At 44.2% G+C, this 22167-nt stretch overlaps 1 protein-coding gene across 1 annotated transcript; it reads right to left on the bottom strand.

Moving 5' to 3' along the window:
- Positions 1–11: 11 nt before the first annotated feature.
- On the bottom strand, positions 12–21348 carry polq (polymerase (DNA directed), theta). Its single transcript, XM_079999496.1, has 37 exons — positions 21267–21348; positions 20187–20671; positions 19854–20098; positions 19563–19739; positions 19293–19423; positions 19031–19187; positions 18807–18918; positions 18487–18688; positions 18257–18398; positions 17045–17191; positions 16754–16966; positions 16199–16341; positions 15847–16057; positions 15282–15424; positions 14498–14691; positions 14192–14316; positions 13445–13688; positions 12803–13152; positions 11792–11887; positions 11517–11623; positions 10014–11336; positions 9647–9899; positions 9198–9332; positions 8886–9088; positions 8415–8631; positions 8031–8224; positions 7637–7765; positions 6440–6614; positions 6102–6225; positions 5495–5592; positions 5259–5341; positions 1869–1970; positions 1664–1775; positions 1438–1562; positions 1207–1342; positions 463–569; positions 12–340 (listed from the first exon to the last, which is right to left on the bottom strand). The coding sequence occupies exons 1-37, from the start codon at positions 21267–21269 to the stop codon at positions 227–229; spliced, it is 7257 nt and encodes a 2418-aa protein (XP_079855622.1). The 5' UTR covers positions 21270–21348; the 3' UTR covers positions 12–226.
- Positions 21349–22167: the final 819 nt, after the last annotated feature.

The raw sequence follows: 22167 nt of genomic DNA, 5'->3' as shown, positions 1-22167 counted from the left end.
TAATGCACAGTAAAAAAAATATACATGTTAATTTCATTTATAGTTCGTAGTTTGGTGTTAAATACAGTGATTCATCTTCACTAGATTCTGTGTATTGAATTAAAAACATCTGTCAAAATAGATTGACATTTGCAGCAGCATCCATTAATTACTTGTTAACGGAATCTCTCAATGTCTCTCGGTACCATTTAGATTCAAGCATTTCATCTCCAGGACAAACGCACGTTCATATGTCCAGGTCCTCCAGGTCTCCCCAGCTGGGTCCGGCTTTCACCTTAGCCTTCAGCTTCACGTATAATTTCATGGAAGACTCCATCTCCATTTTCACTATCTGAGCCACCTGACGCAGATAGGGGTAGAGAGATAAAAACGTTAACTCACAACAAGGTATATTAACTGTTCTCTAGTCTATTTACTCAATCCTGACACGACAAATGACTTGGTGAGGGGCTGCGCTCCGACCTGTATGAGGTCTTCCTCCGGGGTTTCGTAGATGAGCTCATCGTGCAGCTGCAGCACAAAGTAGGCTCCCCTCCGGTGAGACTTCCCGGCCCTGCCGCGACGACTGACTGGAGAGGGAAAAAAACATAATAAATGAGGCGAAGGAGCAGTGTGTGGAATTATGGACAGATAATGATGTGGTTGCTTCATTCGGGTACAGTAGTTTGCCACACCCTCAAATACATTGTCATTTGATGTCACTAAATGAAATTAAGGTAGTAAAATGTATTTGCGTTGTAAATAAAATTGGGTTAAGTTTATTTACATACTGAATAGAGATTATTTCAATTCAGTTTGTGAAATATGCATAACAATGACCTTTCTTTGGGCTAGGGTGATGATTATGGTTATCACTGATTTGAAAGGAATGTTTTTCTGGATGTATCGAGTGCAGGATAAATTCACTTCGTACCATTTAGTTACAGAGCACATCATAGAAAATACTTGGGAAGTAGCCGTAGATATTGAAATGGGATAGACCCATAATTTGTTAGGAGCTACATCCATGTTTAACCTGACATCTCTGAAAAGGGACTTAAGAGGTTATTTAGCATTCTGATGATTCTGTGATTTCTTACCATGTTATGCCCTAAAAAGCCACCAGAAAGGACTTGTAAAAGCTATTTCTACAATCCTTAAAAAAAACCTCAGACACTTTATGCCTGCTTTGCCAGAGATTTGAGAGCCCCGTGTAGTTTGTTTCACCTGGCTGAGAGTGCTGGTGCGACAGGGGAGCGTTGGGGTAGGTTTCCCGCAGACATCTCTGGATGTTGACCGTGGCGAGTTTTACAATGTCCGCCGCCGAACCTTGTACGGTCGTGTTGACGGCCTGGCGCTCGGCCTGAGAGGGGCCGAGTGTGACGAGAGTAATAAAAGAACAAAACCTGCTGTGTACTGATATTAATCCGCTCAATTATCCCAAACATTAAAACGTACGTGCGCTCTGGTGAAGACGTTGGCGTGCGTGATCCCGGGCAGGTATCTCCGCCGGCCCAGCAGCGTCTGAACGTAGCCGTTCTTGGCGCAGTTCTTAACGGTTTCTCGGAGAAAAATCTGGATCCCTGAACCCCCGTGGCAGAAAACGACAGTTAAAATGCGTGAAATACAGCCTGAAAGCAGAGACGCGTGTACAAGGCGGATATGAACGGGGACAGCAGCGTACCCGTGTATCTGGCCTTGAAGCTCTCGATGTAGCAGGCTGCGTCGTTCTCATCGACGCCCATTTGCTCCCCCAAAGACTTGGACCCCATCCCATAGATGATGCCGTAGCAAATCTGCACTCAAAATGACATCAGGATGAGGTCGGCGGAGGATTTTTAAGCAACCACTTGAATGAGAATAAGCGTAGGGTCACTCTGAGGCTCGACCTGTTTGGCCTGTTGTCTCAGGCCGTCGTCCACGGCGTCGGGGTCGATGTTCTTCCATTCCGCGGCGATGCAACGGAACACATCCGCTCCGCCGTTCAGCACCTGACGCATGAAATACAATAATGGCTGCTTCGTTACTAGTGGATTTTAATGCGCGCAAGTTCTGGGTCTGGAGTATCTTACGTTGAAACTCAGGCCTCACGTCCAACCCCCTACGCCACAGGCGGTTGTCCTTGAAGGAGTGAGAAGTTACCGTTTGCCCTCCCTCGCACCGAGCAGCCTTGGTTGGACTCGTCTAGACACAGCCGGCAGACTCTGCCAGGCTCATTACTGCTGTAGCCTCTCCCTGTGTACCAGCCAAGAAATATAATCCCATTTGACCAGCTTTGAACCTGACTGAAGACTGAGTATTTGCAGAACGCTTCAAGGCTGGACAGAGTGAACACAGCATCTGAAAGAGGTAAGGGAGCCTTTTGTAAAAAAATCCCCTCATGTTATTGTTCCCCATCTCTGCACAAAGTGGAGGCAGGTCCACCATCCATTTTTGGAAAAGTCGTTATGTGTGATTATAACCGATATCGATGTGAGACTATAAAACTATAAACATGTTTTAACGGTTTATTTGCCTGGATGGGCCTGTTGGGTTAGAGTCTCACAAAGAGTTGGAAAGAGAAATATAACAGAAGATATTGTCCAATCCAACACCAAAATGGAAAGAAAATTACATCATAATGTGTTTCTGCAAAACTTTTGGGTAAAGCCTCTGTCTGTTTTTTCGTCTTGGTCTGTGCGGACTCCCCCTCCCTTTTTACTTCGCCAGACTGTCTGTGTGTGAGTGCGGTACTGAAATATTTAGCATCAAGGTCAGCGCCTCACTTGGCGCCTCGCACTATCTAAGGAAGAAGTTAATCAAAGTTCTCTAGACATGTGAGGGCAAGACAACCGTCTTGTTCCAACTGCCATTGAACCAAAACAGATGTACTTCCTTTAGCTGAAGTTAGAAGCTTGACACAGGAAATAAGAATATAATAAGTATCATCGTATTATAGTCTTCTGAAATAGAAGAAGCGTTTGGTGTTTCAGGTGTGCCTATGATAAGTCCAGTTAGCGCACCTATGAACATTTAATTAGGCCCCATATGGAATGAACATCAACACTTTTGTGATGGCAGCTGACACACCTATACATTTTTTACAAGGAAGAGACCGGCCAGGTGGAGCGGTCCGTACCAGGTCCTGCTGACCGTCCACACAGCTGTGAAGTCTCACCGTCAACCCTCCTGGACCCTTCCCCCGATCCAGACTCCGTGGATGGCGATGATGATCACGAGCAGCATGGGAACTCTCCTCTTCCTGCTCCTGAGCGCCTTAAATGGCGGCACGCCGATTCAGGGTGAAATGCCGGTAATCTCTGCCCCGACTTCAACACTCAATAGGAGCAATGTTCAAGTGACACCCTCTCCAGCCATTGCTGCTGGCCAGCTCCTTGAGGGTGACCGCGGACCACCTATAAACGTCTACCTCAGGCTGGCTGAACTGGTGGCCGAGCACCAGCCTCTGAACAACACTACAAACGGTTATGTATGTGGTTTCATTCCACTCAGCTCAGAGGAAGGAATTCCTATGATGGCTGTGCCAACCTCCGACTGTGACACTTGTCATTTATTGCGTACCAATGAGGCCTATTATCATGAGCTGTGTCCCATGTCACCCCAAACGAGGTTGACGCCGTGCCACACTGCTGATCAACATTGTCACCGTTGTAGCGATGCTCCTGCGTCTCTGAGACTTAATGTTCTCCCACTGAAGTTCCCCTGGTGTATCAAAGGAAATGGGACCAGTTCTTTTCTAGGCGAATCAAGCTGTGGAGCAGTGTATTCTCCATCGCATCCCGTATTGTATGAAAATTTGATTCGCACATTCCCCGCTCCTCCTCCGGAGCAATGTGCTAGCACTACCGATAATCCTTTTTTTAGTAGACTGGCTACAGCCGCAGCCCATTGTTCTGTCCCAGCAGCAAAAGGTACATATTGGGTTTGTGGGTCAACAGCTTATGATTATCTCCCTGTGGGGTGGAGTGGGATATGCGGGCTAGGCTATGTGGTTCCAGCAATGCGTGTACTACCCCATGCACCTTCAACTCCAGACTTGGAGAATCTCATTAGATCCAATCTGGATACAGACAGCCCTGGTGCTTTACACACCCCTAACCAGTCCTTTTGGTCTACAGTATTTGGCATGCTCAGGCAAAATTATGGGGTACAGTCATCCTTGAACCAAATGAGAGCTCTATCAAACGCTGTTGAAGACTTAGTTAACTCCGGTGCTGGAGATAGGTCTCTCCTGGATCAGGAACCTGCCTCGACAAGACTCGTCGCCTTCAAGGACCAAGCTATCCTTGACTACATCCTGGCGTCTGAAGGTGGGGTTTGTGCAGTAATCGGAGTTGAGTGTTGTACCTTCATATCTTACAACAATGCTCGCGTTAATGACGTTACTGATCACCTCCATCGTAGTCATAAAGTTCTCCCCGGCGACACCAAGAACTCCTTCTCCTGGATCAAACAGATTCTCCCTCGCAGGGTGATTTTGTTCGTTGCATACATCGTTTTGGTGGTAGTTTCCCTGAATATTATCCTCCTTTGGGTCACATGTCTGAAAGCCATCTGTGGAGCCATTGTGACCAAAGCAACCGCTGCAGTTATGGTGATGAGGCTCGGCGGGGAACCTCACTGGACCCGAACAGAAATTCTTGATCGTGATTATGATGAGCTATGCAAGGTGAGAATTGATATTGAGTGATTTACTAGTTTGTTAGTTGATTGATTGTTGAGTATTGAACCAATCATAGTCACTACACTGTTTTCATTATGTCTAACACCAAAACAAAATATCCATGTTTTCGATATTTAGATAGATTTCCACTTGTTGTTATCAAGGTTTTTGTTTCCTAAACAAAGTGTCATATATTTACAGTTGATGTAGCCTACGTGACCAGACGTCCTGGTTTGTCCTTGTTTGTACGCACATTTTAGTATTTTTAGAGCTTATAGAGCTTATTGTGCGTAATCACCGGGTGTCATGACATTTCACTGCATATATGTGAACTTGAACTTAAACTTGAACTTGTTGCCACATGTGGATGTCCTTGAACTAGTGGAAAGTTACCATTCACCATCCCCTTGAACAGAACTTGTGACTGTGATTTAGAGTCAGCAGAGTCTTGGATGCTTATGACTAGTGTTTCCTGCTCCTTCTCGCTGTCTACATATTCAATAAATATAAAACCGGATCAACTACAATCATGATTTCTATGGCTTTGCTCAGCTGTAATAAATTACCTGCATGTTATGAATACTATTTGTATTGTGTGTCTGAGTGAATATCTTACCTGGAGGAGGCGCCGATCCTTGGACAGGTGAGCCAGCACTCTCAACTCCAACTGGGAATAATCCGCTGCCAATATCATCCCACCTACAGCAAAGAAACATAAAACTGTTTCACATAAACATGCTCTGAAAGTTCTCACATACACACAAATTTTATAAATGACACCACATATTTAAAATAAATTCACGCTAAGTCTAGATCCTGTTAGTAATATGTGTAAATAACAAAATGAGGAACCTGAAAAGGGTACAAAAGCATGTCGCATGCTAACAGAGAAGGCCGGGCCTTTTTCTGGACCGCCCACTGGAAGTGGGGGCATCATGGAGCGCCTCCTGCTGGAAGGAAACAACAGCCTCATTACTGCATTAGTTACAGCTCCAATGGGTGACCATTTTAAACGTGTTCATCATCTTTCAGAGGTATTGCATTATCATCAAAATAAATTAAGATAGAATACACCCAAATCTGTCCCAATTAAAGGAAAACACGTGTTTCAATATTATCCTAAATCCCAGCCCCCCCTAAAATGCGCCTGGTGAGGTTCCAGCGTGAGCTACAATATCAATACACATCACTCACACACAAACATCTTATACAGCAAAGCTTGTTAGTGCAGTTCTAGACAAAGTATGCTTAAGAAACATAGTTATGTCGAATGGAATTAACTTAAGTTAGAAGAAAAAAATATATCGAAAATGGGGGAGGTCTAGGTGTGAAATAGAGCTGTGATAGGTGAAGGAAAGTCAATGTCCAATCAATCAATTTGTGTCCTGGGTTTAAACATTTTCAAGGGACTTTGGGACGGAACAATGCAATGGTTCCCTGTGGGGAAATGTTGGCTTACCCCGGCTTAGTGGCAAAATGCCGGCCATCTTGCGAAGGTGGACTGTCCCCCACCACCGTTGGCATGTCAATCTCAAAGTCTTTGGGGACATTCTGAATGTTTGGCTCTGTGAAGCTCACTCTACCTGTGAAAAAAATATATAAGGTGCAGAGTGACCATTTGCTGGGCAAGAAAATGATAATAACAATAATAAAAAAAATAATGCACCCAATAAAAAAGACAATATATTATTCAATTCATTAATACCTCCTTTCTTCTACATTCAGTACACTATGTGACCAAATTAGAATCCCAGTGACTATGTGCGTGTTTGTGTAATTGTGTGTGCGTAAATGTACCTGTTGCCGTGTGTGTCTGGGCAATGGGATGGATCCTGTCCATGGCCAGGGTAGTGTGATGCCGTTTCTCTCTCTGCAGCGGGAAAACCACCTTGGTCATAGCGTTGGTGATCCGCCTCCACTCAAGAATCACCCCAGGCAACGGGTGTAGAGGACGGAGTTTCTCCAGCACATCCTTATGACATCATCAAATTAGTCAACTCAACATAAGGGGGCTTAAAGGGGATCGATTTGTTTTTTCCTTACTTTCTGTCATAGATATAATGTTACAATATTGGATGTTCATATTATACGTGGCCAAAGTGTCGAATAATTCAAATAATGAGATAAACTAATGACAAAGTAATCGCATTGAGCAAAGCCCTCAGGCTTTTGACTGCTCTGAACGCTCTGTTTGCAAAGGTTTTTTCTATTCTCTGCAGAAGCTGACTCAGCTCGTCACACATTTCTTTATCTGGTCATCTGCTCCATCCGATCCACTGTGGGTTTCTCCAAACAAAAACATAAAAATAGTGTTTTTATTGTTGGTGTATTTATTTTATTTTACAACATTTACATCAAATAAAAATTCCCTGCGTACGAGAGTCCCGGTGCAGTGTTTGTATCCTCCAGATGCTTGGAGCATGGCACGGCAAGTCGGGGAACTAACTTTTAAATGAGGCCTTGTAGATCTAATATGAGTGTTTTTAGGAACTGGATTGTGTATTTCTTGCCTCAAAGTTGTTCAAATACAGATTTTGGTGGACCAATAAGGTGAAATCAGTGAAAGTTACAGAATAAATAGAACTCCATGCTCAAACCCCATTGGCTCACATAACTCGTGGCCTCAGGATGGTGGCTCCTCCCATTTATACAGAGCGTCAGTAACACAATGAATTTAGAGGTATGTTAGAGTGGCTCTAATGCACTATCTGAGTGGTATTTTCAGCAAAAAAATTCAAAAACATGTTTTGGGTACCTCATATGGAATATATATACTGTATATAACTACCCATATTACCTTGTGCAAAAAGGGGTATAATAGGTCCACTTTAAGTTAAAATTCTAAGAATTTGTCCACAACATTTGTCTCAGATAGTACTATCCCAACCAAACACAGGCGAAATTGCACAATTTGTGGAAGCCTTCACCCTGTATTTGATATCAGCTTCAATAACAGCAGTGACAGGACTTTACCATGGAGGGTTAACAACTTACCTTTGTGGTGCTAAACTGTTTGCCTAGTCGTACTTTGCCTGCTCCTCTCCTGGCGTAACCAAGGGTCTTCTTGCTTTTAATTCCCCCCACGTCCCCGTTTGGAGGCAGATGGAGCTCGAGATACAGTACCTATGAGTTGCACAGTCAACACACATATAGGTTTCTAGAAACTTCCAGACTTCTTTGAAACACTCCTTCATTGTTTACTTATTAGCATTGCATAATTGCAGCTTGGACTTGCACTTGACTTGACTTCTGTGGGGTCCAGGATTCATAAATATGCAAGTTACACACACATTTTTAGCTCCTTTGCACAACTGTATCAGCTAAACCTTAAATTGTGTTATTTACTGTTCTCTAATGCAGTCAGGGGAAGAGAAGAAAGATGCTAGACCTGTGCAATGTCATCAATGTTGGTGAGTGAGAAGCTGTGTCCGGCCAGGCTGTAAGCCTGCGATTCCAGGGCAGTGAGTTTGGCTTGCATCACATGTTTCTGTCTTTCACACTCTCCAACGCTGAAACCTACTCCATTCAGCTCCAACAGAGCCAAACACATCTGGGAGGGCATTTCCATACGCCTGAATAAATCTGCCGTGGCACACAACAGTAAAACGATAAATAAAAAATAACCAACTGTGATAATTGCAATTTCCCATTCCTGTTGAACAAAAACCACACATGAAATCTGTAATTTGAACATTTCCACGGCAGTTTCCCTTCCGTGATATGAGTGAGATGAAGGCAATGTCTAGGCAATGTTCCAGTTTTCGTTCCATACCCAGCATGCCATCCTTCTCCAAAAGCCCAGTGAGATGGTTCATGGTGCCAAACACCAGCACACTCTCCGTGGCTGCCTTAACACGTGGACAGTATGATTGGGCGTATCTGCCTTCGCCCAGTCCTTCAAGTAAAGCCAGTTCTTCAGGACAGTAGACCATCACCATGTTGGCCAAAGTTCTCTCCTCACTCCCCGGGTCGATGAGCCAACACGCCACCTGACAATAACAGTCACATAACATATCAGCCACTATTTAATCACAAAATTAGGAGATATGTGTAAACAGTAAGTTTAAAGCCCTTTTTTTTTTTTTAAATCATACTCAAAAAAGTATATTTCCCTCATGGTTACATAAAAAATACAACAAACTTAAATGGACTGAAATTGGAATAAAATAAATTAAATGAATTAACTGTCAAGGGGCCAAACCTATTCTCATGCATGTTCTGTATACAGTGTGTGTGTTTTCACCTTAGGGTCTTCACAATTCCCCTCCAAGCTGATGCCACAACTCAGTACTAGTGTCTTGTACACATGGATTATGTCATAAGTGACAACCACAGCAGCTGCACGACCATCCGACGGCCTATTGAGGCAGGCCTTGACCTGCTCCAACCTCTCACCCACTGACAAATCAGCATCCAGCGGAGGAGGGGCGAGACTAGAGCTCAAACCTGCAAGGCAACACACAAGATAAGGCGCAAAAAAAGGGAATGAGTTTGCCAAATGTGGAAACGTGGGTCCCATGGTGTGTGTGTGTGTGTGTGTGTCCTGAGTACATGCCTGTGCTCTGCTCCTGCTGTAGTGATAAGTAGTAGGCATCTCTTTCTCCCCAGCAGACAGATAGACCTATTAACAGCAGTCCATCCCCTCCTCTTACCGGGAGGCCATTAGTCCTGCAGAGCGTCTGATGGTCTGCTGACAATGCTCGGAGAAAACATGTCAAGATGAACAGACAGCACTTGTGCAGTGCCAAGTGATATGAAAAACCTGATCAATACTCTTACATTTGCCGACTTTATTTAGGTTAATACAGTATTCTTCCTCAAGTTTGATGAAAATAAAATAACACTTTATTAATCCCGGAGTAAAGCCATATAGTAAAATATATCATCTATAGTATGGTGAGGTAGCATTTCAGTAGTGATAATACTAATGATGGCAGTACAATAATAACAAATTAATAACAAATTATAATCAGGATAATAGTACTGAAGATGTCAGTTACTAACCTCTCTTATGTTTGTCCTCTATTCGCCCATCAAGATGTTGGGATTGGTCACGCCTCTCACAGGCTATAGCCAGAGAATACCTCTCTTTTGTTTTCCACTCGTTGATAAAAGTGTGGAAAAGCCTCCTGTTGCTTGCCACATCGACGACGGAGAAGGCGCCAGAGTTGGTTGGAGTGAGTGAAGCATCCTGGGACAGCTGTAGAGTGAAGCCTTCGTCAATGACGGACGGGTCTGAACTGGGGTTGGTCTCAGGCTGTTGGCAAGGGAGGGGAGGGCGCTCACAATCGAGTTTAGGATTTGGGTTTGAGCGTTGAGCTGTGTGGGAGTCAGCTTTAGAATGTGACTTTGGCTCGTCTTTCTCTCCCACTTTGTGTCTGCGGCTGAGATCCGAAGTGGACTTAGACTTGTCGTTGTCAGACACGGAAACATTAGCTTTGAGATGGTCATTGGGCTGTGGGGGGAACTGAGGACACATTGGAAATGAATTTTGGCCAGGGATGATTATGGTGGCAGTAGATCTGTTGGGAGGCTTGGCAGATTGGGGAGATTGGATAGAAGTGGTGGTTAGTTTTATTCTGGGGGTAACAGGTGCAGTTTCCTGTGTGGGAGGGATAAGGTCACCGACAGAAGCTGATCTCAGCCCGGCTTTTGCTCTGCTTGTGTCTGCAGTCTCAGGAGACTCGCCCTCAAAGACTGCAGGCTGTACGATCACGCTCTCCTCTTTCCCTTCCAGCTCAATTGGGGAACGCAGATTTTCCAGAGCATTCACTGTGTCTTTGTTAGGTGCGTGAGAGTGAGTGTGAGCAGATGTAACCCCTGTCCCAATGCGAGGTGAGGGCTGGTCAGACATGCTAGGCCAGTGGTCAAAGATCTCTTGTAGTCCTGGGCTACAGCTAAGAAAAGGGTCTTGGATTTGTTCTGGATGTTTTGAGATGGTCATATTAGAGGTTTCTTTTCTTGCTTCCTCCACACCCTGCCTGGTTTTGTTCTCTCCATCTACGGTAGCTTCTCTCTCCCCTGCCTTCCTTCCATTCTCCAGGATTAAGGTTACTGCGTGACTCTTCCTCGATGCTTTAACATCTTGCTTCACCTTGTTTGAATGGCCTTGGTTTCGAGGGTTTGTGTCATCATTGTGCTGCTTTACACGATGCATGTGGTTGGATTTCTGTGGGTCTGTCTGACCTGCACTCAGCTGTGAATCTGATTCTTGTTGATCTGCATACACATTGCAGCCAGTGTCAGGTTTCTGTGGTTCACCAGGGTTAAGATCAAGATCTTTTTGTGTTCTCTCAGTGTGTCGGAGAAAACTATGTCTCTCCAGGAAGTGCTCACTTACCAACAACGAGTCGCCCCATTCTGACAGATTAAAGAAAGACTCGCCCCATTGGACAGCCTCTTGCTCCTCTGCCTCCTGGTTGGCCAAAAGCTTGCTGTGTCTTCGTTCCTGGGCTGATGGAATTTGGTGATTGTCTCTGTTGAACTCATGGGCAACATGTTCCTCTTCTTCTGATTGGCTAGGATCTGGGCTCAGACCTGCCAGAAGGGAGCTGTCAAACAGGCTGTCAAACAGGAAGCTACTGCTTCCATTTAAACCTTCAGGAGCAACCTGATTGATTTCTAATGGACCGACAACCTCATCATTACTATCATGTTCTTCATCTTTAGTGCCATCATCAGATTTAGAAGTGACCTATAAAAAGGACAACAGGCTCTAATGACTCAGATGTGACAGTAAATGTTTGTGACTGGTATATTATTGACTGAATTTCCAAATAGCTATAACCAATCAAAACTGTTCAATTCCCTGAATAAGTTAACATCACTAATTAAACTGAGGAGTGTTCAGTTGTTTGTCATTACGGTCACTCACCTGTTCACCCCTGTCCAGGATTAGTTCAAGCTGGCTTTCGATGAGAGAAATGTTGAATCTTGGAAGAGCATTGTTGGGCTGTGCGTGGCCTTGATGGTTACTGTTTTCTGGGGTAGCGTGCACAGTTCCCCCAGCGACTGTTTTTCTCAGTCTTGAGCTTCTTCCCTCATTTATGTTCACCTCCAGCTCTACATCATCTTTTCTATCCTCCATTATTAACGGTTCTACGGTTGTCCTCCACTCAACTGTGTTGGTTTCTTGAAACACTTGTTTACCGATGATTCTTTCCATCTGACTGTCTAACTCAAAACTGTCACCGAAGCCGTCCTCTGCTTCCTCGGCCTTCACCACCACATTAACCATACTGTCTCCTATATACAGGTCAGGAGAGGAGAAGTGATCCACCTCCTGTCCCTCTTTCCTTCTCCGCTTGGCCTCAGGAGACAATGTGGTGGCGGGGGAGGGACAGATATGTTGTGATAATAAAACAGGAAGCTGTGATGCGTCTACATTTTGGTGAGCAGGTGAGGTTGGTAGAATTTCATGGTCAGCAACAGGAAAAGTGCTGGATGCCTGAGCCTGATGTGCAATGTTTGCTACTGGGGCAACCTCTACAGGATCTGGCAGGGGTATCAGCTGCACAGGCGCTATGTTTTCTTGCGCGTTCTTGTCCGAATGTAAGGATTGGAGCACTTTGCTTAGGGCCCTGGCGTGCTTTACCCTGCCTAGCTGTATGGGGGATGCAACAGGCTCTGTAGTAGTATCTTCTTTGAAGGTCCCAGCGGAAACATGGCTTCGCTCAATTGGGAGGGACGTTGGAGCTCTGAACCGTGGAGGGGGCATCGGGGAAGTGGAGGTTTGAGGAAGAGGCTCCAACAGAGGAAGAGGGCTGGAGACTATCTCAGCTAATTCCTGGGTCAGGCTCATTTTAGGATTGAGATGGTTTGTTTTCGGAGCTTCGAGCCTGGCTGAGGCTAAATCTTCACTGGTCATGCCCTTTCCTGCTCCTTTAACCCTTTCTGTTGCTTTTCCATCACACATACCTTCTGTGTCACAGACTGCGGCCGTGTTTAGAATACTTCCCTCTTTTGGTTTTCCCACTGCTCCTCTCTCTACTGGCCCTTCTTTACCTGACTGTATCCTTACAGTGTGTTCACCATCTCCCTGCGTTTCCTCCTTATCCACTTTCTTCTTAATTTCTCTCTCTCTTAGCTCTTTGTTAGTTTCTTCTTTCTTCCCAATCTCTTTCTTTTCCCTCGTCTCCCTGTCATCTTTTCTTTTTTTACTTTCAGAGGGTTCTTTAATCTCTGCATTTCCGTCGGCATGCCGGCTCTGTCTTTCATGGAACTGCTCTCCGTCCTGTTGGGTTCTAGATTTACTCCCCCGTGTTCCATCTGGGCTGTTTGATGAGCCCACAGAGTCCGAGTGGGGAGACAGGACCCCAGGAGGAAGCGGGCCTGGGTCCCATTGAACCCCCAACTGGGCCAGGTCTTCCTGGAGGAGCAGCCTGGCCTCAGACACTATCTCATTAGCTGCCTCCCTTTCTGTCAGGGCCCGCCCACCACTGACCCAGACGCAACGCAGGCTTCGCCTCTCGGCTGCTTCCCCTTCGCTCTCGTCGACGGCACGTTTAGAGCTGATAAACACAAACATATCCCACCATTACAATAGTGTTCCCTTAAACAGTTTGTAAATAGGAGGCACAGGAAAATGAGCGTTCAAGCTAAGGACATTTGTCACTGCGATTTGTCAGTCCCTGTGATTTTAACATGGTTTACTTGTTTTTTTAACAGTGTTTTGTGTTGTTGACAATAAGTTTTACATCAAAGGATACACCCGAGAAATACTGAAAAGGAATAACATTTACTTTACTGGAAAACTAAAAATAAGACCTTTGAACATCCCAACTTTGTGTCTGGTCCACACACCTCTTAAAGGGAACAGCTTTCCTCAGGGCTTTCTCCACCTCTGACACAGTAGCCCTGGCCAGCTCAGCGATAGTACAGAGCCCCAGTGCGTAGAGAGCTCTGGCTCGTGCTGCGTTCAGCAGAGACACCCTGACCAGGTCAACCAGCTCCCTCTGGACCCCGAAGCTCAGCCTGGTCTGGTACTGGGAGAGCAGCAGCTCCACGGTGCTCCATCCCAGACGCCTACAGAACACCGTTACCATTCCTGCAGAACAGAGGCCGACAGAGTGTGGAACTGAGAGTCCTAGGCTAGATGGTTACCTATGTGAATCAGTCCCGTATGTGAATTAAAGTAGATTACATTTTGTTATAATTTCTTTCGACTCATTATTTTCAATGTCTGTCAATCTTTACCTCTTTTGTTGTAATGGACTACTAAAAATAGTAATACATATTATGATTCATGGTGTGTAAAATCAATTCTAAAATATAAATAAATTATTTACAATATTAGAACATCTCAAGTTTGCGACAATAACAAGGAAGCAGGAAGTTTCAAAGTAACTGGAATGAGAAAGTTTGCTTCAACGTGTAGCCTTCCACTACATAAAAGAGTAGCTTCAGACTACTTTTCAAATACTTGTAAAACCTGCTAAATCTGCTAAACCGAGGGGGTCTTTGCTAAATGTAACTAAGGGCCAAGAACATTCTGATGTGCAGATCGTAGTCGTATACTCCACTCCAGGTTACACACTGCTTAGCATCTACCTGCATATGTAGAAGCAGACTGCTGAAGAGACTGCAGCTGGCCACGGTTACAGTTATATTTGGAAGCCGTTACTCCAAGGGGAACCTCATTCACCAGGTCCTGCAACACCAGGGTAGTGAAGAACCTTTGGAAGGACACACGAAACACAAAGATCTGTTACTTTACTGGCTCACGCTCAGGTGTGCTACATGTGTGAAAGGGCAACTCTGGAAAATGTCCAGACCCGATTATCCGGAGTTCATGTGTGAAAGCAGCTTAAGTAAAGTGTAATAAGATCAAAATGTATCTTGACAAATGTGCATTACCGTTTATGAATAGCCATCTGTCTACACTGCTTCTCAGTCTTGGCAACGAGTTTGCCACTGACCGAGCGAGCGAGGAAGCCCTCCTGGACACCCACCAGCTCTGCCACTCTCTTCATGGACGACGGCAGCTGCTCCCACAAACGGAAGAATTGGTACCAATCGATGGTGGTCCATTCTGCGTACACTGGAGTGATCTGCAGACAGAGAGGAAATGGCAAATACCAGAACTACGTAGCAGTGTGTTTGTGAGGAAACTTGTGAGGACCAGTAGAACCTCTGAAAGTTTTTGACGGCAGGACTGTCTGTGAGAAAGAAGCAGCCATTTAGAATTAAGATTAGAAGTACGACTGTGGTTGAGGGTTCAAAGAGCGTGAATGTGGTTTTGGGTAGAGCCCGAATGGTGGCAGATTTTTGCTTCCGATGCCGATCCCAATTTTGCGGAGTGTGTTAAAACACAAGTGTAAACATTAAAACATGGATGGATTTATAAAGCCTAGTAGGACATTTGCACTTATTTTGGCGAGTAACTAAAAACTAGTGTAAAACAGACATGTAGAGGATAAATAATCAGTTTTTTTGTTTATTATACTTAAATCTGGACATTTCTGCCACATAAGTGCCGATCAATAATGGCCGATATATCGGCCATGCTGCTATTTCGGCCAAACCGATATATCGGTCTTGCTCTAGTTTCTAGTCTGTGGGAAGATGTCACAGGTATAGAAATACAACTTTGCAATGCAATTTCGTATCCAATTATGTATTTGTGTGCGTATATGCATACCAGGTAGAGTGTGTGCAAATCATTCTCTAGTACGAAACCCTTCATAGCCCGCTGGAGATCTGCAAATATCCCCAGAGCCTCAGGAGGAGAGAGAGAGGATGAGAGGGTGGCAGCGCCCAGTAAGGTGGGACAGAAGCGCTCCTCTGGGTGTGATGAGGAAGAAGGACACATACGTCAGTCGAGTGAAGTCTTGCATTTACCTCAAACACTTGAAAAATAAGTTTAACGTTAAGTACCATAATGTATTATGGATTTGCATTTAGATTTACTTTTCTTATGATTTGACAACTCTGTCAACACAAAGTCAACTCTGTTCTTTTAGTCAAGCATAACATTTCAATTGTAAGTCGCTTTGGAGAAAAGCGTCTGCTAAATGAAATGTAATAATGTAATTTTCGTTAAGCAAATATTGTACATAAATGTTGACAAGATTTTAGATTATTCATGTCACTGATTACTGGAGTTAGCAAATCATAATAAACTCAAGTAACACTAAGATACATTTTCGATATGGAATTGATATCTAACAATATAACTATGGCAAATATGAAAAGGCAGCCCCCACCTTCTTCCTCTTTCTGGATATTGATAAATTCATTCTCCATCAACCATTCCACACAGGCCTCTATTGCTCCCTTGCTGGTTCCTGGTTCTGACTGCTCCTGCCTGACACCTTCAGAGGCATCAGGTTTGCTTTTCATGCTGGCTGCCAACAATGTACAGGAAGCATACAACTGTACATCATGTGGTGTGCAAGCGACACCTCCAACAATGATCTGCAAATCAGGGAGATACGTAGAACATGGCAGTTCTTGGGAGAGCACTTGGCTTTACTTGCTTTAAAATCAGGCAAATATTTCCCTGCTGGGCTGGTAAGACTTGGTGTGAGAAACTGGAACTGGTCAGTGCTGAAATACCTCCAAAATGGCGCGCAGCATACTTGTGGTCACACAATCTCCCTCCCTTTTCACCAAACAACTTCTGATTGGCTGCAGAACACCCTGGACCAGAGTCACACCTTTCTGACGCTCTGCCTCCTTACAGACCAGCACACTCTCCCCTGTCACAGGAAGGGAGTTGTAGGGTTAGAGAAGGATTTTTCTTCATTTTATTATCCATACAATTTATACATACTCACAGTACTTATCAAATGAAAATCTAAACAATGCGCTGAGTAGAATCAAAAGTGCTGTGCTTTGGCAATAGTTCAATTTTATTTTTTACATAAAATACATATTAGTACCTCATCAGTTCAATTGAGATACATAATAATGTAATTAAGAGAAACAGTTTACCTTAGTAGTTGTCACTGGCAGCAATGAGGTAAAATGAACTATATTTGATGACATGGATAATTATAACTAAGTCCAACTCAGGTTTTGTTCTCTCCACAGTTAAGTAAAGTAAAAACCAACAGCACATCAGTATTCGTCCATTCCCTTCTGGCACTTCCTAATGCCAATGTTCCTTGCCTATGGTGTCCACTCCTTTTCTTCCGGCCCGTCCAGCCATCTGCTTATACGTGAGCGGGTCCAGCAGGTGCCCGTTGAACGTGGGTGTTCGAATGATGACCCTGCGCGCAGGGAGATTGACTCCAGAGGACAGGGTGGAGGTGGCAGCCAGCACTCGGACCAGGCCCTGACGAAAGGCTCCCTCCAGCACGTCACGCTCATCAAATGTCAGGCCTGGAAAAGTACAAAAACTGTCACACTTTGAAACCGTGGCATTATGCTGTGGTTTAGGGATTGTTGGGCTATGATTACCGGCATGATGGAAGGCCACGCCCCATGGGACAGTGCGCTGCAGGATGGGGTCCAGCCCAGCGGGAGTTCTTCTCAACTGGGCCATCACATCCACCAACCCCTCCTGGTCCAAACACACTGCGCAGGGTTCCGCTTCTCTGTCTCGTTCTGCAAGGACACACACAAAAAGAAGAGACTTAAAAGCATGTTTTTTTCCTCTATCATATATAACAAAATAATCGATGGTAATATTGTTACTTGAATTCTTGTGTTGAACTCTTGGGTTCCAACTTGGAGAACTGCAACTCTTTATAATATTCAAAACCTTCATATGTATAGGTCTGCAGACCAACAACATCTTCTCAATTGATGATCCCGTCCCAAAAATGTAAATACATTTAGGATTAGTTATTGTCATGGGTAGGGGCAGAAATAATGGGGGGACAGGGGGGCCCTGGCCCTTTTGTTCCCTCCATTGCCTCGCGGTAGAATCTTCAACGCGTCCGCCATATTGGTACGGGGCAGCCGCGTCTCCTAATGCATGCATGTCTATGGAGGCAGGAAGTCTATCAACAATTAAAATCATCATAACTGGCTGAATTTTCAACCGATTTTCAAGCGGTTTGGCTTGTGAAAAAAAAAAAAAAGAAAAATGCGGGTTTTCATACCAAAATACATTATCTTTTGTAGATGGTAACAGTAATATTTCTATAATATAATATTAAAGATTAACTTACCCTATTAGGTCCTAAGTATATTATTTTTTTCCTTAGTGAATGAAAAATAGCTGCTATGATGTAATTTTGTTCATAATTTTGGAAATAAACAACGACTTTAACATAAAAAAATACATAATTACAGCAAACACTAAAGTTAAAAAATTAAGTACGTTTCTGGAAGGTTTCATAACGTTCTGGACTTTTACACATTGACAGCCAAAGATCTGCTTCTTCGGGAAAACAAATTTGAATTATTAGCTTTAGTTCAGTTAATGGGTGTTGCTTCTCTCCTACTACCATAAATAACCCTTTAAGTTATACACCTATCAATTATCCAGTATATATAGTAGTAATAAGGGTTTCCTCTATATACTGTAGATTAAATACAACAGTACTTTTGCCGGCACCTTTGGTGTCCCTTTCAGGAATTGCCGTAAAACCATAATATCATGATCAATCTTCAATTTGAAATATTTGCAGATACAAAGTAAAAAAAGTTGAAATTGTCAGGTACCTGTTTGTCTGAGGTTGTAGAATTCTCGGGCGATGCTGTCCACTAGTTTCTCACACCAGTTCTTTGAGGGGCAGAACAGCAGCACAGAGTGTCCGTCTCTCACAGTCTCATAACACAAGCTCACGATATGGTCGTCATCCCCCTTGTGCCAGGAAAACACACAAAATTACTCCCAGTGATGTAATGATGGTTTCCCATATTTCTGGATGGGGCCAATTGTCTCTTTTTACCTTAACGCTTAGGGCAGGTATGAACTGTCGCACCAAAGAGAGGCTGTTGTCATAGATTCTGCAGCCCACCTTGAGGTGTTCTTGCAGCGGTACGGGTCTGTAGTCAGTCTGGTAGAGCTCTGCATCCAGCCAACCAGCCAGGAGCGAGAGGTTAGGCAAGGTGGCGCTCATACCTATTATCTGCACGCCCTCTGACAGGGACCTGCGTAAACATGCATAGACACACCTAAATAAACTTTTTTGTTTTCACTCTATGTAAAATCTGACTAAAAGATGGCTGGATGAAAGATGGACATGGACGGATAGACCGCTTGACAGACCCTATAGTTTTCTTTTTCTGAGCAATGAAGCGGATTTTGGTTAGCAGAAGCTCCAGCAGGTATCCTCTTCCAGAGTCTCCCACCATGTGTAACTCATCCACCACAACCATACCTGTTTACACGAAACACGCACCACAATGCAAAATGGCATGTTAAGCGCAACTCAAAGTTTAGATTAGTCATTAATAAAACCACAGATAATGGTGTATGATGGTGTACGTTACCCAGCAACTCCATATTGTCCTCCTCTATCAGTCTGTTGATGAGGGAGTTGGCTTTTTCTATGGTGCACACGGCCACATCCAGAGCAGAGAATCCCCCGGGAGCCGAGGTGCTGCCCATGTATCCCTCTACCCGAACCCCTGCCTCTTCAAAAACACTCTAGAGAAACATTGATACTGATCACTCATATGTACTCTTAGAGTCAGAGGCATTGTCCAAAACCAAATAAAATCCATGTGTTAACTGTTTACTTTCGTCTCTCACCTGAAGGTAGAGCATTTTCTCCTTGGCAACAGAGACAAATGGAAGGATAAAGAGAGCCTTTCTCTTAGACTCCAACACACGCTTCAACATCAACAACTCCGACACCAAAGTTTTCCCTGCACTGGTGGGGGCTGACAATTTCAGGGGGAAAAAAATGGTGAGCACCGAGAGATTATCAACCAAGTGCAATCAGAGATGTTGGAATACCCAAGTTGGTATACAGTAATAAATCACTCAAAATCATCTCAGGAAAAAGCACTGTGCTCTTACCCGAGTAGATGAGGTTCCGTCCCTGCAGCACCTGTCCGACAGAGAGGCACTGGGCCTGCCATTCAAACATGTGTGTCACTCCATGTTTCTGGTACCTCTCCAGAACAGGTTTGGGTAAACCCCAACTGGACAGGAGTAGCTTTTCAGTATGCTCCCCAGGAGCACACATGGCAAAGCCTACAGTTAAACAGAGTGAGTGAGTGAGATAGTCGGATAGACAAAGTCTTCATCCTAACAAAAGGTTATCTGTGTGTTCTCTTAAGAGACAAACAATAAGCACATTGGCCTCACCTTGCTGAGTTAAAGACTCACTGAGATTACTAATCTCTACACCAGTAGGGATTGTGAGAACAGAAACTGAATGATTCTGTAATGACCGACGACGTTCTGCTTTCTTCCTCAACGCCGCCAGGCGGGTTGGGCTGAAGAGGATGTAGTTACTGGAGGCGTCTAAAGGAGAATCAGCCTTTCTACCTGGACCACCTTCGCCTGTGCTGGGAGGGGAGCCATTTGTCCTGGACTTGTGCATCTGACTGCTGAAACGTACAATGTCAAAATAAATGCTGAGCACTTCATCTCAACATGAGTATATTCCCAAATGATTATGTGCAAGTAAAGACTCACTCCCTGGGGATGTCTGGTTGCTGATTGGTCTTTAATTTTTGATGGGATAGGTTGCTGGTGGTAGCAGAACCTGGCAGTGACTGGCGGCTCTCCGGGGCTCCCTTAGAAAACCCATGTTCCTCTGAGTGCTCACTGAAGAGAAGCCGCTGAGCAAGATCTTTGCAGTCAGCTCTCCAACCTGGTCTACTACAATCACTACTTTGCTTGGATGTTCTCGTTCCATGCCTTGTTTGTGCAGGTGGACTACACAGTTCACCATTGTCATTGGGTCCTAGACCGCTGTTGCTCACCTGTTTTGAATCATTCTGCTTTTTTCTGGTGATACTAGCCAGTGAGGTTGGATCTCCTTGCGCATCTGTGTTTACTGTGGTTGGAGGATCTTTTTCAGCTGCGGGTTTTACAGGATCCAGAGCATCAAGTGCCTGGAGCATTTCCTCATCAATAGCCAAGGAGGACTCCCCTAGGGGAGAAACTGTCCGTCCTCCCTAAACCAGAAACCAAAAGGAAAAACAGTCATTGGCCACATGTCTTATCCAGCTGATGCATTGAGACAACAGAATTTTGCAGCTAGACTCATAGTTCCATTGTAACATTTTTTCGCTACACCAATGCAATGCAGGGTTTGGAAACTACCATGCATGTTGTGAAAATAAATTGTTTGCAGCTCACAGCAAACAGAAAGAGACCCTGGATGTTGATGTCATGTTTTGAGTCAATTGAGTAGTTTTCTGTTTCCATTAGTTAATCTGAACATAGCTTTCCCTGAAGCAGGTTAGCTGTGCATCATAAGTTATCGTGGTGATCTACCGTGATTGGACTTAAGACATTCAATTTAAGTTATGTCCCAGGAAACCTGGAGTTGAACTTAAACTTCACATCTTTGAGTACCATCTGGATATTTTTGTTTTGTTTGTTTTAAGATCTGTTCTTGATCCAAGTATTCTGTGCATGAGTTTTGTAGTGTTTTGCTTATCATTTTAGTTAATATTTTGTAGTTAATGTGTTCTATATGAAGCTCAATTAGAGAAAGAAATTCCGACAAAAATAAAACATATTTTTTTCCCCACCAGGCAAACTCACCATGTTAGGGACTTTATGGTCATCTCTGCTGATGTTCTCTAACTGTGGTGTGTTTGTCTTGTCTGACAGATGATGAGGCTTCTCCAAAAGTTGAACTTGTCTGACTGTTGACACTCCTTTGGAAGCGTGAGATCTGTGGAAACAATAAAGCAGTGTTTTAAATACGCAAAGGCGGTGCCCATGTATTGTGATAGCCAGCAGGATTGTAAAATGCACAGCACGTCGACATCTTAGCACAAACTCATTTACAGATTCCTACCAGGACCGAGTTGATCAGGAACATATCACATATTAGGACATTTAGGGACAATACCTGTTTTTCTTTATGACTTGGTGTTGTCCCATGTAGCATTTCTTCTTTGGTGGAGGGCTCATAGCGACAAATGTCTCCAAGTTGTTCCAACGAACGTGTTAGGAGTTTAGTATTAATTAACATGACACGAATTTAAAATGTTGACATACGTGAAGAAAATAAATACCACTGCAAAAGGGCGGCTGGCCGGCGAATCGGTAAATACAACGGACACGTCGGAAGAATATTTTAATGTACAAACGTAAACAGAACCTCGGTTGGATTTTTGCAAATCAAAAAGACCGCTCCGCCGTCGCCGCCCCTTGCGTCACCGAAATAATCCGACGCAACAAAGACGCAAATGCAAAGGTTCCTACCTCGGGTCAACACAATGGTTCCGAACGACACCCCCTGCCAAGCTTCAGTGACAACCCCCCCCCCCCCCCAAAAAAACACAATAATCACATGTTTGTTGAACTGCCGTATGACAAATCAATATGGGAATTCACAGCTCACAACAAGATTTCAAGATTTCAAGATTTTTATTTGTCACATACATATACATACTTCCATACATATATGCAGTGAAATGTAATGCAACGCACCCGG

Source organism: Zeus faber (genome assembly GCF_960531495.2).
Source record: "Zeus faber genome assembly, chromosome: 4".
Classification (NCBI taxonomy): domain Eukaryota; kingdom Metazoa; phylum Chordata; class Actinopteri; order Zeiformes; family Zeidae; genus Zeus; species Zeus faber.
The sequence above is the reverse complement of the archived record's forward strand: the minus strand, read 5'-3'. Positions and strand labels throughout refer to the sequence as shown.

Bases quoted from the DNA above. Each gene is read 5' to 3' on its own strand.
- polq (XM_079999496.1), bottom strand. The intron at 17,192-18,256 runs GTACCTGACAAT...GTGTCCTTGCAG, and splicing joins CTACAACCTCAGACAAACAG to AACGAGACAGAGAAGCGGAA. The intron at 8,632-8,885 runs GTGAAAACACAC...TGTTATTGTCAG, and splicing joins GGAATTGTGAAGACCCTAAG to GTGGCGTGTTGGCTCATCGA.